Raw genomic sequence first — 19,592 nt, 5'->3', positions numbered from 1 at the left:
GGGGCCGCACCTCCAGGAGAGGGCGGTGGGATCTGCCCGGAATGTGGCCGTTGCCACAGGGAAAGGAAAGCAGCCACCAGACTCCACACCAACGGGAAAACCTAAAACTCTTTTGTAAAAACCAACAGGAAAGACAGGAAGGACCAAGCAACGAGGCAGACGTGACAATGACCAGGCAGCTGGAGAAAACGTAGAGAGATTGCCACAGAAGCACGCGGAGAACAAGGCAGAAGAACCTACCAGAAGGCAGCCCCTGAAGACAGGGAAGAGAGAAATGGGCAGCCCCACTGGGCTCAGAAAAAGAACGGCCTCCAAACAGCCCTGTGTTCTAGTCCCTGGAAGCTGCTTAGGTCACCTTACCCATCAGATGGCCTCCAGGATAGGGAGATTATCCCAGGTCACCCAGGTGGATTATCCAGATTATCTCAGATTACCCCCGACTACCACAGGGGTCCTTAGAATGCACAGAGGGCCGGGGGTGGGGGAACTGAGGAGAGGAGGATTCAACCTGCAGCGGCTGGTTCTGAAGACAGAAGGGGCCACAGGCCAGGGAAGGCACACAGCCTCCCCAAATCAGAAAGGTCAAAGGCATTGGTCCGCCCCTTGAACCCTGGGAAGGAGCACAGCCCTGCTGGCACCTCGAGTTCAGGCTCCCCGACCTCCAGGACTGCGAGAGGTAAGGTGGTAATTTAAGGTTGTGGTGGTTTGTTGGGCGGCCCTGGGGAGCTGGCAGGGCCTCCTGCAGCACGACCCCCAGGGTGGATGAAAGGGAGCCGGGCTGGCCGGTGAGCAGCGCCATCCATGGCTGCTGGATCAGGGTAGTCAGTGAGGGGGAGTGCGAGGAAGCAAAGGTTTGCCATCACCGGACTTAAGACAGAAGCAGAGGTCAAAGAAAATGAGGAATTACAGACTTATGGGCAGGCAGTTACACACTGCACCACAGTGGAGAAACAAAACAAGGTCAGGGTGTGGCTGCCTCCCAGGTGGCTGAGAAGGAAACTCCTGTCTGGGTGCCTCAGGGTCAAAGGGAAGGAATTCACAGGTTTCCTCATTGGAAGATGCTCAACTAAAGAAGCTCTCAATCCCATAATAATAGGCATCCAAGAGAGAGCCTTCATGCTGGAGCTGCAGGGACTTGAGGAGCTGAAAGAGAAGTGGCCAAAGGCCCATCTAAAAACACCACAAAAGGGACAAAGCCACCCCCCAGCTCTACTCCTGCTGACCCTTCCACTGGTGAATCGGAGCGTCCAACACGACAGGCCTCCACCATGTCCCCTGGATTCTTCAGATCACAGAAGGGACCCTCTTAGTACGAGTCATCTTCAGATTTTCACCACACTCCATTCTATTTTCCACAGGCCCCTCCTGGTGTACTTTCTTCACCCTTGAACTGAGGCAGCGCCCTCCAAACTCCATTATTTGTCAGCGAGAAGGTGGGAAACTGTTCTCAGTCCTTCTCCCCACTCGGGCGGGGCTGGAATCCTGTGCATCTCTAGTTGAAGGCCAGAGGACTGGGCCACCCAATCCCATCCTGCATTTTTAGCAGGAATGCTCCTAGCAGATCTTTGGCCTGTGAGTGGTGCCTCCTGCCTCTGACTTGCTGGGATGCTAACCACATGGAGGGCGGAGAGGTGCGTGTGTTCCTATATGCTGCCACAGCTATTTTGCCCTGAAGGACCTTCTGTTGTCCCCAGCTCTCCCCCTTCTTTCTGCCTGTTTTGGGGAGGCTGTGGTGGTGGGGAATGACGAAGGAGACTGGAAGGCAGGTTAAGGACATGTTTTTGATAATAAGTATTTTGACATTATATTCTTAAAATACCTTCATGAATTCAACCTAGCATCAGCATGATCTTAGTTATGTTATTATATTGTTCTTATTATGGAAGCTTGTAATCCTACAAGTTATTCAATGCAACACAAACGAACCACCACCGAGGGAAGTGGGAGTTACCTGAGAATGTGAGTGACAAGCAGCATCTGCAGAACGAGGAACGGGTACGAGAAGCTTTCTCGGAGAGGCGGCGTCCACATCACCCGGGTGCACTGGGGAAGAACCACAGCGGACGGTATGGTTGCTAGTTTTGTTAAGTAAGGTGTACCAAGTGAGAACTGCCATTTATGTGGACAGAGAGAAGTCTCTCACACATAATTTAAATGGTGTGTTGTCAATCAAGCCACAAATTTCCACCAACAGCAAAACGGGGGAGTGAGAGACTCTGCTGAAAGGAAGGCCCTCCCAACCCAGACCCCATGAAGTGCAGATGGCGTAAACTGCTAACAGCCCGGCACCAAAAACTCCAGCTGCAGCCTCACAGGACAGCGGGGAAAGGACAAGCCAGAAGATGCTCTGCCAAAATTAAAATCGTCTCATTTGAACTGGCTGTGTAAATCGACATTGTCTTCTTTGACATGAATTTCAGCAAAACTATAACTGAGACTTCAAAACGCTTTGCGGTTATCAATGTGAGTATTTTCATCCGAGACGCTGCTAAAAAGGAGCATTCCAGTACTGTTTTTATTCTCCTTTGCCCAAGTGACCCTGGGCCGCAAAGTATTTAAAAGTGGCAGAGGATCAAATAAAATAACAGAAGTCTTAAAATAGTCAAGTATCAATCTTTCTGAAGAGTTTACTTCGTACTTAATTACCTAATGTCCTGCCCCAGCTGTCACACTCGAGCCTTTCTCTGCACGCAAACTAAAGGTACCAACAAGCCCATCTTTCCATTTTAAAATCCTGTACTGGAGTAAATACAAAAATCAGACATTACTACTACTAAATTAGTCACTCTAGAAAAATCATTACGTCTTTCGAGTCAAGCAGGGTTCCTTTAAAGATGATACAGCATCATAATCAAGAGGTAAATTCTAGTCAACAGAATTTGTTTTCCTGAGAACACCCCTACCTAAGCGCTGCATGTGTTCAGAGAAGTTTGGGGAGATTGCTGGTTAGTCAGAAAACTCAAAATCCTCTCTGCTTAACAAACCCAACCAAACACTTAACCATTCAGTGCTTCCATTTTAATTCATATCAGAATAATATTATTTACTGCTTATTTACCATACAAGAATATTATAAAGACTAATGAATGAGTCTGTTTCAAAGTGTTCTGAGAATTTCTTTCCAAATCTTATATAAATTACATAACTATGTCAATAAGTAATTAGAAATAAGTACATTTATCTTTATATTTTTATCTCAGTTCAGTTCAAAAATATTTAAGAAACTAACACAGGTCAGAAAAATATGTTACATGTAATAAAAAAGGGTAACTAGCTATGCCTCTAAAGCCATCCTTATATATACAGGGTCCGGCAGAAGTAATTCCTGCTTGGGTGTGGTCAGTAGAGTAATAATATGGGTGTGATAATTTATAGTTTTAATTTGAACATTTCTCCTAAAATGTCATATAGTGTGCTTGGGTATGCTATTGTTATGTTACAGAATTACATGCTTATGATTTTGTAATAAAAGATTTTTTAATTTTAAAAGGGGCATTATTTGTACCAGACCCTGTACTTTGAATTATTTAGTTTAAAAAACAGAGATTTTCTTCTTCATATGTGCATACCTTCATATCTGTGAACATGGATTATAGAAAACACCGTTAGTTGGGACTGATAACAATTTTTAAAATCTTGTGAAAAAGCAAAACAAACCTATTTTACCTATAATAAATTTATAACATTCAAAATTGAGAAAAATATTTATTCTTTTTAATGCAATGATCTAGATGCTTTTCAATCAGCACCATGCATGCTACATACATCCAACTTATCACCAGGAAACATTCTGAAGACAGAACAAAACCATGAGCAATAAATAATCTTCAATAGGAACAGAATCACCCTTTTTCAAAGGCCTAGATAACTGAAAACATCTGCACAATTTTGTTATGAAATGTATAACCGCTAAACATTGAATAGCTCTTTTATTGCATTTTATCACCTGAGAAATGAGCTGGACAGTCTGAACCCCACTGCTAAAAACCAAAGACTTTGCACCGAACACTGCCCGGGCTCTGTGTACACCGTCACCGTGAGAAAAGCAAGGTCGGGAACGGGCAGCTTCCACCTCTAAGGGCAACACAGTAGGCCTTTCTGTTTGGAGCCTTTGAATTTGTATTCGGTTTATCGGGGAGGGACCATTAAGTAAAACCACACAGGTGTGCAGCGGTCCCTTCCGCCACCACTGCACGTATACACTTGCAGCCCCTGCTTCTAGTGATGGGCGGGCACCTCCTGTTCCTTAGGCCCCCCTCATGGAATCTGTGCTCTTCACTTCGTGGTCTGCACTGCGACACTGAGCAGCATCCACAGTCAAAAAGAGCCAAGCAATCCCTTTTTTATTTTCCCACTCAAAACTCACACCAAACCAATTAATCAATGTTATACTGCAATCATTTGTCAAGTGCTCTAATATAGAAAACCACTCTAGTTTTACATTTCTGCAATCCTAAATATTCTGCATGTGTCAGTTCAATACCCATTAGTAACCCACTGAATATTAAAAGTTCAACCTTGACCCCACTGCTCTGAGAGCTTCGGAACACGCACACATCCACGGACCACAGACACAGTGTGTAAACGCACAGAGCAGCTGACCTTGACCTCTCCTTAACACAAACTTATTTCACTGGGAAGGACACTGGGCAGATCTATTCCTAGAAATCCAACTGCAACTCAAATTTAGTGAAAGGATTTCACAGGCACCTTGAACGTACAGCAGACTGTAGTCTGCACTAAGTCAGTCACAGCAACAGCACACACTGACCACTACACAGCAGTTACTATGTGTCAAACACGGCTCTAGGTTCTCTGCACATGAGTCCATCTACTGCCCCCAACAATCCCATGAGTGGGTGACATCATTATGCCCACTTACAAAGAGAAAATCAAGGCAAGAAAAATTAAAGGACTTGTCCGGGTCACACAGCCACTAAATGACAGAGGCCGGATGTGAACACAGGTAGACTGGGCCCAGAGTCTGCTTTCTCCAGTGCAATTTCCTTAGAAAGCCCTTTGGTGTGCGCAAATGTGTAACTATAATAAAACAGTCTGCAAAGGACACTTAAAATATGTCAAGTGTAATATAAAGTCATTAAACTAGAAATGGAAAATATAGTTCTTACTGCAAAAAGTTACCTCCGCACAGGTAAACGAACTACAGCCATGCAGCTTTAAATCACACAAAGCATTGAACAGACCCGCTACTTCTTCAAGTCACTAGGAAATGTATCACAGAAGATATGATCATGAGAAGTCAACTATAATAAATGCTAGTGTTTAAAATCTGCATCAAAATAAGATCAAACATTTCAAGAATGCTACTAGAGTTTAAAGAAGTTAAATTTGAAAAAGAAACCTACACTTCCATTTGAAAAATCTCCTAACATTTTTTAAAATATTGGACTATCACAGAATAACCTCCAGAAGGTATTTCCAGAAGGTTTGGACGACAAGCCCTGGGTGACCACCTACCTCCCCGTGGTTGAAGAAGAAGCACAGCACGGTGACCAGGCCTCCCAAGCGGCTGCCGCTGGAAAAGAGGGGGAGACGTGACTCAGAGAGCGGGAGAGCAGGCCTGGCCCCATCAGCCTCAAAACAGCGCGACAAAAACTGCAGCCACACCAGAACACCCCTGGCTTATTTACAAAATAGCTTCTTTCCTCTTAAGTACTGTTAGTCAAAAAAAAGTTCCATTTTTAAAAAGTCATTCCCATCTTCAAAATGTTCAGAAAACCAGTCCCACTGCCAAGGAGTAAGAAATTCTTAACAGTCACATCACTGTGCATCAGGCCACCTGATCTTTCTTCCTCTCCATTTTTTATTCTTTGTTAGCACACGGCTTTGTGTCCTTTCTCCTTTCGGACACTGCTTTTTCGGACACATGATGTAGAGTCGGGAAAGTGGGGGGAAGGACAGAAGAGGGCTTTACAGTCATAAAGTTGGAAAATGCCTCACCTCGCCCCAAGCCACTGTTCTGTAGAACATGCCTGGGGACAAGTAGTTTACAGAAGTTTTATCTTTCAATTGTTTTCAAAATGCAAGGCAAATGTCAGCACAGCTGAAATGCTATTTTTCCTTCATTTCTGCATCTCCAGTCTTGTCTGTGAAGGGCTTCCCATATCAAAATTACAGGTTCTACCATCTCCCATGACTACGGACAGCTTGGCGTACTAACCAGGGGGGCAGATGTTCTGGGACGCTCTGAATGCTTCGCTTACATCCACAGGGGGCAGGCGCACTGAGGCACAGCCAGTGTGGAAGGATGTGACTCCCAGTGGTTCCACAGCGGTGGCCCCAGCACGCCCCTCCCTCCCCTCCGCCCTTAGGGACGACCGCAGGGGTCATTTTAGTTCGCTAAACAGAAAACGTGTACTAACCAGAATACTTAAAACTGATTCCCCCCCATTACAGTTGATCAGTTAACACTGCAGCAGCCCCTAGCCATTTAAAAAAAAGTTTCTTCTGCAATCTTATCGCCCACTGTCAGAAAATAAGAAAGCTTCGACTAGGCAAATGTTAGATGCTCCACACTCGCGCTAAACATCTACCACATCTGCCCGTGCATCTCATTCACCTTGAGCCTCGATTTTGTTAGAAATAAAAATAAGAGGGTAATAATGTATAAAGAACTTCAAAATACTTTTAAGTTCTGACACTTAATAATTTTATAATTTTATTTATTTATTTATTTGTTCTTAGAGAGGGGGAAGGGAAGGAGAAAGAGTGGGAGAGAAACATCAGTGTGTGGTTGCCTCTCATGTGTCCCCTACTGGGGACCTGACCTGCAACCCAGGCATGTGCCCTGACTGGGAATTGAACTGGCGACCCTTTGCTTCACAGGCCTGTGCTTAACCCACTGAGATACACCAGCCAGGGCTATAATTTTCTTTTTTCCCACATCCTTCAGTGACATGGATTCAAAGTAATCATTAGGGTTTTCTATTTACCAAGGAATGATGAGACATGCAAAGTTCAACACTCAAAGAGGAAAAAAGTCATCACAGTTAATTCTAAATAATTTTTAAAAGATTTTATTTATTTATTTTAGAGAGAAGGAGGGAGAAAGAGAAGGAAAGAAACATCAATGTGTGAGACATACATTGATTAGTTGCTTTGTACTCGCCCCCGACCTGGGACCTGGCCTGCAACCCAGGCATGTGACCTGACTGGGAATCGAACCTGAGACCCTTTGCTTTACAGGCCAGTGCTCAGTTCACTGAGTCACACCAGCAAGGGCTAAATAGTTTTTAAATAACTATTTAAAATAACTACTTGTTTTTAAACAAACCTTGGGGTTTGTTTTCTCACTGAATAAATGCTTACAAAAGAGAGCACAGAGAACAACCTGGGGATCACTGGGTGAGAAGCCCAGTCTCCAGTCCCAGACGCCCCTGCCAGCCAAGGGAGTGGTGCCCCACGGGCTGGCTGAGAGCACAGCGCCTGCCCCTAGCCTTTCGGGGTAGGAGGCTCTGGGCACTAAGGAAAGAGACAGACAGTAAAGGCGAAGAAGAGGACAGCAATGAAGAAGGGCGAGAAAAGTTTTCAGCTTAGCCCTTCCAGTCTGGTACAAGCAACTAATCACGAATCAATGCTTTAATTTAATCTTTGTCTGCCAGGGCCAAGAACCAGTGTTTTATTTACTGGACTTTGAACATCCCAATTCTTCACTGTAGCTGCCTCAGTGTCTAGGCCTGGGCTCTGCCCACGGCAGAGAGTCAATGAAAACACGAAAGGAAACACAAAAAGTGATTCAATCCCGAGACTGCGGGCATCCCTCTCTCTGAGAGGTGCAGGCAGGCACAACTCACCTGCACGTCATCGCTGCCCCTGACCCTTGGCCCCTGGCCCAGACGGGGGCTCCTGCTCATCGTCAGTGCCCCGTGTTCGGTGGAGTCTCTGCTGTGACCCCTGCAGACCCCTTCTGTGCCCTCGGAACCTTCCATTCATGGGGACCCACTTCTGGCCCTCATGATCCAACCAGATGCTGCCTTCTCCCTTGGCCTGGAAAGCTTGCTGTCCTCTGAGAAAATGCTCCTGACCAGCTCACCCCGAGGGGAGGCCACACCTTGACTGCCTCCTGAAGACCCTGCCCCGGGGCCTGTGACTGAGCCCTGCTGTCTGTGTGGAAGGGCAGGGAGCCCAGAGATGCTCTTAGGAAAGAAACCAGTAGGTTTCATGACTGGTTGGATCGAGGACGTAACAAAAGAGGAAAATCGTGGGTATATTATACAGTTCAGACTTGGGCAGCAAACAGAGTAGTTCAGTGTCATTTGCCGACACAGTGACATAAAAAGGGGCTGGCTTTAGAGAAATGCTGACAATATTTTCAACCAATGACTTTTGTCAACTTATGTGTGCTAAAGAGAAATACTTGGCTTTTACATATTCATATACAACTGTTAGATCCAACGATTAGCTGTGCCAGTGGGCCGGTTTATGGAACATTCTGAAAGCCACAGGGATGGAAGCATCTGAGCTGGCACAGCCCACTGCTGCTTCAGACGCGCCCGCAGCCCAGAAGCTGCCCAGATGCAGCCCAGATGCAGCCTGCGTAAACAGAGAAGGCCTGACTTTTTAAAATGAAGAACAAAAAAATGTCAACGAAAACAATGGAGGCAAAATTGGCATAAAGAATATAAAATTCAGCTTTTCCTTAAAACAGGTGAGGCATGGGAGGAGAGTAAAAAATTGATATAAAAAGCTACTCTATTCTGCCAAAGAGCCTAAAAAGAATACTAGGTCCCTTCGTAGGTAACTTGGGTTGGACCAGGAGAACTGGTTTATATTCACTATGACCCTTAGCTTCAAAATAGAAAGGGGGACATTGAGCAAAAGTTAATGGGAGATTTGACATACAGACTAATCCTCTAGGCCTTCACGGCTTCTGGAACTTATCTAGAAAGAAAGTAGTTTAAAAAATTCTTTCTGGTATCCAAGTACTGACTATGAACCTTCAATGACCAGAGAAGATAACAGAGAAAAACAGAATCGGAACCTGAATGCACTGTGCTTTCTGACTAGCTGGTTCCTGTGTAGAAGGCGGTTTTTTTTTTTAATTTATTTAATTATTTTTCAAGTACAGTTTTCTATTACTCCCATCCCAACCCACCCCCCTCCCTCCCATTTCCACCCTTCTTAGTTTTTGTCCATGTATCCTTTATATTTGTTCCTCTAAATCCCTGCCCTATTTTCCCTGAAATTCCCTCCCCTCTCCCCTCTGGTCGCTGTCCCCCTGTTCTCTATTTCAGTGTCTTTGGTTATATTTTGCTTGCTTGTTTGTTTTGTTGTTTAGCTTCCTGTTAAAGGTGAGATTAAATGGTATTTGTCCTTCAACACCTGGCTTATTTCACTCAGCATAATGCTTTCCAGTTCCATCCATGATGTTGCAAAGGGTAGGAGCTCCTTCTTTTTTTCTGTTGCATAGAATTCCATTGTGTATATGTACCATCGTTTTTTGATCCATTCATTTACTTCCAACTCTTGGCTATTGTAAATTGTGCTGCCATGAACATTGGGGTGCATAGGTTCTTTGGTTCTTAGGATACAATCCCAGCAGTGGAATTGCTGGGTCAAAAGGCAGGTCCAATTTTAGTTTTCTGAGAAAATTCCATACTGTTTTCCATAATGATTGTACCAGTCTGCAATCCCACCAACAGTGGACCAGAGTCCCCTTTTCCCCACACCCTCTCCAACATTTGTTTATTGCTTTGTTTATGATAGCCATTCTCACCGCTGTAAAGTGGTATCTCATTGTGGTTTTAATTTGCATCTCTCTGATAGCAAGCGATATTGAGCATCTATTCATGTGTCTCTGGATCCTCTGTATGTCCTCCTTGAAGAAGTGTCTGTTCAAGTCCTTTCCCCATTTTTTAATTGGGTTGCTTGTCTTCTTAGAGTGAAGTCATGTGAGTTCTTTGTATATTTTGGAGACTAAACCTTTGTCTGAGGTATCGTTGGCAAATATGTTTTCCCATACAGTTGGTTGTCTTTTTTATTTTAATGCTGTTTTCTTTATCCAAGCAGAAACTTTTTATTTTGATGAGATCCCATTTGTTTATTCTTTCCTTTATATTCCTTGCTCTAGGGGACATAACAGTAAAAATGTTGCTGCGTGAAATATATGAGATTTTCCTGCCAATGTTCTCCTCTAGGACTTTAATGGTGTCACAGCTTATAGTTAAGTCTTTTATCCACCTTGAATTTATTTTGATGTATGGTGTAAGTTGGTGCTCGAGTTTCATTTTTTTGCATGTAGCTGTCCAGTTCTCCCAGCACCATTTGTTGAAGAGGCTATCTTTACCCCATTTTATGTTACTGCCCCCTTTGTCGAATATTAATTGACTGTAGAGATTTGGGGTTATTTCTGGGCTCTCTGTTCTATTCCATTGGTCTATGTGCCTGTTTTTATGCCAGTACCAGGCTGTTTTGATTACAGTGGCCTTGTAATACAGTTTGATATCAGGTACTGTGATCCCTCCTACTTTGTTCTTCTTTCTTAACATTGCAGATGCTATTCAGGGTTGTTTATGGTTCCAAATAAATTTTTGAAGTGTTTGTTCTATGTCTGTGAAATATGCCATTGGTACTTTAATAGGTATTGCATTAAATCTGTAAATTGCTTTGCGTAGTATGGACATTTTGATGATGTTAATTCTTCCAATCCATGAACACGGTATATGTTTCCATTTGTTTGTGTCTTCCTTGATTTCTTTCTTCAGTGTTGTGTAGTTTTCTGCATACAGGTCTTTAACCTCCTTGGTTAGGTTTATTCCCAGATATTTTATTTTTGTTTTTGCTATATCGAATGGGATTTTTTTCTTGATTTCTGCTTCTGCTGTTTCATTGTTAGTATACAAAAATGCCTTTGATTTCTGGATATTGACTTTGTATCCCGCTGTTTTGCCAAATTCATTTATTAGTTCGAGCAGTTTTTTGGTAGAGTCTATAGGATTTTCCATGTACACTATCATGTCATCTGCAAACAATGACAGTTTTGTTTCCTCCTTTCCGATTTGGATGCCTTTTATTTCCTTTTCTTGTCTGATTGCTGTGGCTAGAACTTCCAATACTATATTGAATAGAAGTGGTGAAAGTGGACAACCTTGTCTTGTTCCTGATCTTAGTGGAAAAGCTTTTAGTTTTTGCCCATTGAGTATGATGTTGGCTGTAGGTCTCTCATATATGGCCTTTATTATATTGAGGAGTGCTCCCTCTATTCCCACTTTGCTGAGTGCCAAAGAGGCGTTTTCTGATGACTTGTTCCATCTACACAAGAATGGCCAGCTTCCATCACAAGAGCTGGGAAGCAATGGCGAACTGAGTAAAGACCCACAGAGAAAGGTAAATACTGAAAAACAGAGGAAAGGAGCGGAGACAGAGCGAGTGGCCACAGAGACACTGAGCAGAAGACATTGAACCTGGAGTACATTTAGAAAGATCATTAAACAGTTTTCTCAAACAACCATCTCAGTATAACACAAGGAAAGGGAGGGGGCAGGGCACGCAGGACCTGCCCCAGGGACAGTCACTCGTCCCAGGTGCCTTCTGCACTGAGGAGGCCAGAACCAGATGTCCCTCCTCCACTCTCTGCTGTCTGCCCGGAAACAAAAGAGCTTCAAGAGTAGGGGAGCCTAGGTTCCCCCACAATAGAACTTATGGTCCTATCTCTAAGAAAACCCACTGGGCAGTGAGTGGGTCCAGTCCACCTCGCAACCCTCTGACCACCTCTTACGAGCTACAGTGATCCAAAACATACCTGTCGGGTCAGGTGAAGGAATACCTACCTACCAGGCTGCAAGGACGCTGTCAATGTGGAGAAGCAGACATGCAGATTCAAGGGGACTGGGAGGTGACAGGGGCATGGAAGAAGCAGAAGAAAACTGCAAGTTCAAAATTGACCAGAAGCACTGGCCTCTCCCAGAAGGTACAATAAAACACAATGGATAAAACATTCAAAAATAGGTTCTGAGAAAAGCAGAGACAATGGAGAAGAGAAAGCCGACAAAGGAACAGAGCCAAAAAAAAGTCTCCCCCACGAGGGAGGGGGGCGAGCGCCCTGGCGGACGGAGCCCACAGGGTCCAAGGACAAGAACGAAGCAGCATCTGCCTCATGGTGGCTGTCAGGACACGGCGAAGAGCCTGAGAAGAGCCTGAGAGCGGCCGAGCCCAAGGGAAACCCAAGCCCGCCCTCAAAGGGACCCATGCAGGACAGGGCCTGACCTTGGGAAAGCACCGCTAAAACCTCAGAAGACACGGTCTCAGTGAAACAAGCTCTGAGGGAAACATTACTCTCAGTCAAACTAGTCAAACCAGTAATCAAGTACAAAAGAAAAATACATTTCCAGCATGCAAGATATCTTTTTAAAATTCCCTCCACGTACTCTTCCTTGGAAACGACCCGAGGATGAGATCCTCCAAAACAACGGGGTGAACGAGGGAGAAGCTGGTACAGGACGAGCTGTGACCCCAACACAGGAGGAGGGAAGCACAGGGGTTTTCAGGACGGGGGGCCACACGTCCCAGCACTACGGCCGTGGGGTCCACTGGCCAACCTGGAGTGGGAGCCAGGGACAGGGGGCCCCAGGAGGGAGGCCCCCGGGCTGGGGGCGGAGAGGTGAAATGATGGGTTTCATACATTTGTCGAAGTGTAAAGTGAGTGCTTTACGGTCAGCCATAGATTTGGGATTCACCGGTATACAGAAAACTAAGAAAAACAAAACACTGGGCAATTATTAACCACAGGAAAAAAGTGGCTACCAGGTGAACACGTATTTACACTTGACTGAGCAGTGGGCAATATGTGGACAGTACACTAAGGTAACCCTGGACCACTGGCTGACATGTCAGACTCTCTGAAGCTTCAAAGGCCTTAGAGCGATTTTTCTGGACAAAGGGAGGGCTGGGTGATGGGGACACATGAAGCAAGGGACTGCCAGTTTGCTTCGCCACAAAAAGCCAGATAATTCCAAAGTCACACATGTGCACACAAAATAATGACCATTAATTTAAAAATATCCTTATAAGAATCACACCCAGCTGTAGAACACAGTAATTGAAAGAACGTCACTCAGTGAACTTATCTGGGGACCTATTGGTACCTGTCAGACAAAGAGCTATGAGGAAAAAATCGTAAAATATTTCAGGTAACACTGAAAACAGATGTTCTTTTTTTTTTTAAAGATTTTAATTTATTTATCTTTAGAGGGGAAGGGAAGGAGAGGAGGAGAGAAATATCAATGTATGGTTGCCTCTCATGAGTCCCCCGCTGGGAACTGGCCTGCAACTCAGGCATGTGCCCCGACTGGGAATCGAACTGCAATCATGTGGTTCACAGGCCCGCGCTCAATCCACTAAGCTACACCAGCCAGGGCTGAAAACAGATGTTTTTAATTCACTGAAATAAAAATGTGTTTTATTAACTTGGGTTTAAGAACTATTAGATAAGAAATTTAAAAAACAACAACCAAAAAAAAACAAACAAAAAAGGCTGAAAACCTGCCAAATCATTCAAAACTTCCAAGTGAGGGGCACAATTCAATACTGACAACGACAAATCAGGGAGAGATGTGTGATCACAGAGACCCAAATATGTCACCTTGCATTCCAATTTGTAAAGCAGCAATGAAATGATGCGAAGACACGTGAACAGGTGAAGCAACTATTAGAATGATTATAACATTAAATGCATGTATGAGAGCAAAGATGGAGTCAAACAGGATCCTGGTAAATGGCAACATTGGAGCAAGTCAATGCCCACACAACAAACTAAAATAAACAATGCCTGCAGAAGTGTCAGCCGAAGACCAGCAGCAAATCCTGGCCCCCTCAGGACCTTTGGAAAATGAACTGTTCCAGGAAAGAGTGTAACGAATGTGTGGATCCTTCTGAGGACCATGTTCTTTGAAATATTTGTATGAAACTTTTCCACAAAATAAAATACTTCCATCCTTGGAAATGGAATAAACAGCTTTTTCGTCATTATTCAGTGTCTTTAAATACACATTAACTGAAGCTGCAAATAACTGAATCAGTACTTGAAGATATGCAAACGCTCTCACAGAGGCAGCAGAACGCAGCGGCTCCAATCCCCCATCTGCAACCGACGCACAAGACATGACCTCAGGAGAGTTCTTCAACGTCCTGGTGCCTCGGTTTCCTCATCTATAAAATGGTGAACCTATCTCACAGGGCTTATCCTAAGGACTAAATGAGTGGGTGATGGTAAAGAGCTCAGACTGGAGCTGGGTACACAGTGAGTGCTGTATGTGTATTGCTTCCACAAACGAGCATCTCTAAATAAAGGGTGGAATCTACAGAGGAAAGGCAGCAGATGAGTCCCTTGGAAAAATATTTGCTACAATGGTAAATGCCTAAAAAGTTTATGTGATAGATAATACATTATTATTATTATGCCTTTCATATAGGGCAACCACAAGCCAAGTTTTTCTTTTCCATAATTTATTTATTCACTTCGTTCTATTAAAACATATTTTCTGAGGGCGAGCAGTCTCCCATTTCCTTGCAAGCACTGCCTTATCCATTCTCCCACAGAAGACTCTCAACTCATTTAGGTCTTCTCCTTCCTACTTAATCACTTCTTAAAAATTCTTCTCTGTATGCAACTTCCATTTCACTGAACCTGACAAAACATTTCACCCCCCCGTGACAACCCCGAAAGACCTTTGTTATAGTATATGTATTTTTACAAGGTAAAGGCAAACCAAAGAACTGGCAGTAACTCTTCCTTCCCACGTCATTTATTCAAATCACAGAAAAACTCGGAGTTAACAGCTTCCACCCACAACTCAGAGCTCCCACCGCGCTCTGCGGCCCTGCAGTCCCACTCCTGCGGCCTGGCCCGGCCAGGCAGCCCATGACACCCGCGGCAGGGCCTGCTCCTTCAGCCTTTGAAATGACGGTTATAAAAGGCGTCTCAGAAAATGATCCTGAATGATGACTTTAATAAATGCACAGAAATTCTTCTTGCAATGAAAAAAAGTAGCATCACTACAGATGAGCAACTCAGCAATAATGTCGTGTTCCATATTTTAACTTCTCTTACTTAAAACCTAATCTCCCAAATGTAATGAAGCTCTCCGTGAGACAGATGAGCAGTGCTCAGCAAAAAGAACAAATGCCCCCCCAACCCAGGTTTGTGTTCCTTTGCTCATCACACCCCAGGGCATGCTGGCCCTGTTTTCCCTCCCTCGGCTTCCTCTCCCGATCACCACACACTTCTGGGTAAGCTGTCTTGTTTCAAACATAAAATTTTTCACATATTTTTTTAAGATTTATTTATTTTTAGAGAGAGGGGAGGGGAGGGAGAAATAGAGGGTGAGAAAATCAATGTGTGGTTGCCTCTCATGCACCCCCCGCCAGGAGTCTGGCCCGTGACCCAGGCATGTGCCCTGACTGGGAACTGAACCTGCAACCCCCTGGTTTGCAGGCCGGTGCTCAACCTACTGTGCCACACTAGCCAGGGCTTTCACATCTTTTAATCATGCATTTTCATTTCAGTCTCCCCCAATTAAATAATGAAAAGAACTTTCTTGGAGCTAAGTCAGAAACATTAGCATCAGAGTATCCAATCTATATGCAAATATATTCTCAGTTGATCTAATAGCTACCTCATTTGATAAACATCTAAGAAGGAACAGCCATCTACTCAAATGCTAAGAACTCAACAGGTACTAAAATGAAAATGCCACACTTCCAAAGCAAAGAAGACAGTGGGAGAACAGCAGATTCAAATTCATTAACACAAACTGAAAGCCACACCTACATACCTATGCTCATACAAAGAATCAGTAAGCAGTAAAACAAAAATTCTAAGGATACTCTCATGGTAAAATTCAGCAAGTACACAATTTGGAGAATTGTAAAAAGAGAGAGAGAAAAAAAATAGGAAAAACACTTAGAAAATCTGTTAATCTTTAGGTTTAGGAATGTTGCTTAATTACAGAGTAAATTGGGCCAGATAGTAAATACCTGCATAAAAGATACTTTTATATTAGCCCAGACTGGTGTGGCTCAGTGGATTGAACATGGGCCTGTCAACCAAAGGGTCACCAGTTTGACTCCCAGTCAGGGGACATGCCTAGGTTGTGGGTCAAGTCCCCAGAAAGGAGTACTCGAGAGGCAACCACATATTGCTATTTCTCTCCACCTCTTTCTTCCTCCCTTCCCCTCTTTCTAAAAATAAAAAAAAAATCTTTAAAAAATTTAAAAGATATGTTTATTTTAATATTAGCAAAGAGCCATTAACACCATTTGATCATGAGTGGTCCTTCCCTTTATATTTTACGTAAGTAATATACATTGCTTATGTTCAAATGCCTATGGACTACCTGAAACACATCAAATGTGCCCACCATGTTCTGTTTAAGCCTTTAAAATTGTTTTCACTTTTACTGGCCATGACAATGGTGAAATCATCCAAATGGGGAGTACTTTTATATCTACACATAGATGTATTAGAAATTACACTGTTATAAAACTGAACCAAACTTTACTGATAATCCCACTATTTATATTACTCTAGCATACAGTAGTAAAAACACAGAAAAATATTCTCAGTGAACAGTCTTACCTTAAATATGTGCCATAAATGAAGAACAATGCCATCATCAGTCCATTTAAAATAAAAATGACAGCAACATAAAAGCAAGCAGGGTCTCCCAATCCTTTAAAAATAAACAAAATGTATGTTTAAAAAACTACTATATGTGACTGGCAATTTATAGTAAAAGGTCCTCACTTTGAAAATGGCTGCCCTGGTCCCCACCCACACGACACGACTGCAACACACACATGACCATGGTGGTGCCGTGCGGCTCACAGCAGGGCTGCAGATTCTCAGACATCCCTTTAGCACACGCATGGGGCCCACACCCAGTCTTGAGCCTGGCTGGGCCTGTGACTACTTCTACAGTGTGCAGACGCCATACTCTGTGACTTCTGAGGCTAGGTCATAAGAGGCCACGCAGTGTCCACGGCAGCTGAGTAGCCACAAGGAAAGCCTGGCTACCCTGAGACACATGCAGGAGAAAAGCCCGAGCTGCATGGAAAGGGGACATGCAGGTGGCCCAGGTGACAGTCCCAGGGAACCCATTCCTGTAGGCACAGAGGGTGACTGTGGCAGCCCCCAGGCAATTCCGGTCGTCCAGCCACCTGCCTTGGAGACACGGCCTCTGACCCCAGAGAGGCCAGGCAGGCCCGCCACCCACCAACTGTGGACAAGGCCTCACGCAGAGCAGAACGTGCCTTCGCAGCTTTCGATGGGGCTGAGTCCTTCTCCTCTGGTCACCGTCCAACATATCTTGGTTTGAATGCCAATCAAGTCCATTATTTTGGTATAAATTCGATACCAGCTGGCTAAAATTACCTAATTTTTAAAAAATAGAGACAACAGGGGAAAAGACATGATGCTCAACAGTTTCCTTACTGGAATATTTTTATGATACTTGATAATTTACAAAATTTCCCCTCTGGTGGCATCAGTTGGCATCTTTGAACCCTAAGAAGGTGGGCCTCACAGCCCCCTACAGGGGTCCTGCCCTGGTGGGTCCCCACTGTTTACCCAGGGGCAACAGTAAAGTTCAGCCAGAGGCACGTAAAATCTCCACTTTCAAAAGCTATAAACGTCGACTAAGGAACATAAAAGAGGATCTGAGCAATTAGAAAGATAGTATGTCTTCCTGAATAGGTCTAATTTTCTGAGAAGTGAATCTCCCTCCAATTAATTCATAAACATAAAACAATACTAATCAAAATCCCAAGTGCCTGCCTGGAACTGTCATCTGGAAGAACCACCTCAAAGAGACGAGGGAAGGGACTGTCCTCACACACAGCAAATGCTTCACTTACGACAAAAACAGTGCAATCTTGGCACTAGAGCAGCCAAACAGATCAGTGTAACCCCTGCTGCCCACCCCCTTAGGGCTGAGGTCCCCAGGCCTCTACAGCTGGGGGTGGGGCTGCCAGCCCAACGCTGAGCCCCTCTCTAGGAGCCACCCTCTGGGAAAGAGTAAATTCACTCAACATCACCCTTTGAATGACTAGTTGCAGGGTCCTTGCCTCCAGGACAGACAACTCTGCAGAGCCCTCCCCACTCCAGGGTTGAGGGGCGGGGCCTGTCTGAGGCCTTGGTTGTGACCCCATCACAGCTCCCCCTCCGGCTCCCTTCTTCCCCCTTCAGGCCCAGACCCCCAGGGCATCCCCTAACTCATCCTGCAGGAAATCTCAGTCTCAAAATCTGCTTCTCAACCTCAACCTCTGCCGCACAAAATACAAAGTCCAAACACAGAAGCAGCATCGATGTATAACAATGCTGTATGTCATGATGCATGTGAGGAGAGGATGGACCACACAGCAAAGTGGCAGGTTCCGCAGAGGACCACTGTGAAGAATGTGAGATTCCCACCCCACACTACACCAAAGCGAATTCCAGATAAATTAAAGAGGTAACTAGTAAAAATATAATCACCATAATTAAAAAGAATGAAGATATTTTACACATCTGAATGAAAGAAAAATCATACATTAAAAAGATTCAGACAGGACACTTCTGTACAGAAAAAGTACATGCACATCATACACAAACAAAGGCAAACAAAAAATCGGGAGAAATGTTTTGCCCATGTAACATAGTATCAACATCCTCCCTGTAAAAAATGAGCTCTTACACAATTGCAATGGAAAAAGACAAAGGGCATGAAAATACATTTTTAAAAGCGAAGATGCATTTTTCACTAAATTCATATACACACAGAGCAAAAAATTAATCAAATCAGCAAGGATTCAGGTAAACAAGCATCTTCAAAAACACTGCTGGCAGGAATTTCAATTAGAGCGACCTATCTGGAGTGCATTTTGGCGAGAGGCACCACGGCCATTAAAGCGCACATTCTGTCGAACTGAATAGCTCCACATCAGCAAAGCGCTGGTGCAGAAGGGTAAGGACGCGTGGAGAGACAGCTCGAAGATGGTTACGGCAGCGTTAGACTACTTTAAAAGGCTGGAAACAAGCAGATTTCTCACAGATGATGAACTAGATGCACAATGGTACACTATGCGCACAGCCATTAAAAGGGAAACTGTGGAAGACGACAAAGGGAAATGGTTACAAACAGTCTGAAAAGACAAAAGGCGTTTATGGAACGAAAACGGGCCGTGCAACCCCATTTTTCTTGTGTCATCCTACTGCTGGTGTGCACAGTAATAGAAAGTACTGTTAATAAGCAGGAAAGCATGGAACTGTGGGTTTCTGTCGCCTCATCCATCAGTGGGGCTGACTCGCTGACCTGGAAGTCCAACCCCTCTCGCTCCCCAGGAAGTGACCGAAAGCCCTGCAGCGCTGCTGCCCAGCCAAGGCCTGTGCCCCTGCAGAGAGTGTCCAGGGCGTCCAGCCAGTGGCGTCCGGCAGCAGGATCTCACTAAGAAGGGGGACGTGGGAGTGTGGTAACTGGAGAACCGTCCACCCCACCCTCAGTGTCACTGAGGAAGGCACAGCTGAGCTGGGCCCTGGAGAAGGCTCCCGATGTGTCACACTGAGCCCCGGGGCACCAGAGCGGCCCCACAGTCTCCAA

The 19,592-nt window shown here is 44.5% G+C and overlaps 1 protein-coding gene across 1 annotated transcript in view; it reads right to left on the bottom strand.

The window, feature by feature from the left end:
- The window catches only part of DPY19L1 (dpy-19 like C-mannosyltransferase 1), a 68,457-nt gene that overhangs the window by 31,909 nt on the left and 16,956 nt on the right, over positions 1–19,592 (bottom strand). Inside the window, exons 5-8 of the mRNA XM_037041157.1 lie at positions 17,269–17,389; positions 16,595–16,688; positions 5,479–5,536; positions 1,952–2,043 (exon numbers count right to left, since the gene is read on the bottom strand). Coding sequence (XP_036897052.1) covers positions 1,952–2,043; positions 5,479–5,536; positions 16,595–16,688; positions 17,269–17,389 — 365 coding nt within the window. The remainder of the gene's footprint in view (positions 1–1,951; positions 2,044–5,478; positions 5,537–16,594; positions 16,689–17,268; positions 17,390–19,592) is intronic.

Source organism: Sturnira hondurensis, unplaced genomic scaffold (assembly GCF_014824575.4).
Source record: "Sturnira hondurensis isolate 20B ecotype Veracruz unplaced genomic scaffold, ASM1482457v3 Scaffold0002840, whole genome shotgun sequence".
NCBI lineage: Eukaryota > Metazoa > Chordata > Mammalia > Chiroptera > Phyllostomidae > Sturnira > Sturnira hondurensis.
This window is presented reverse-complemented; position numbering and strand designations above follow the sequence as displayed.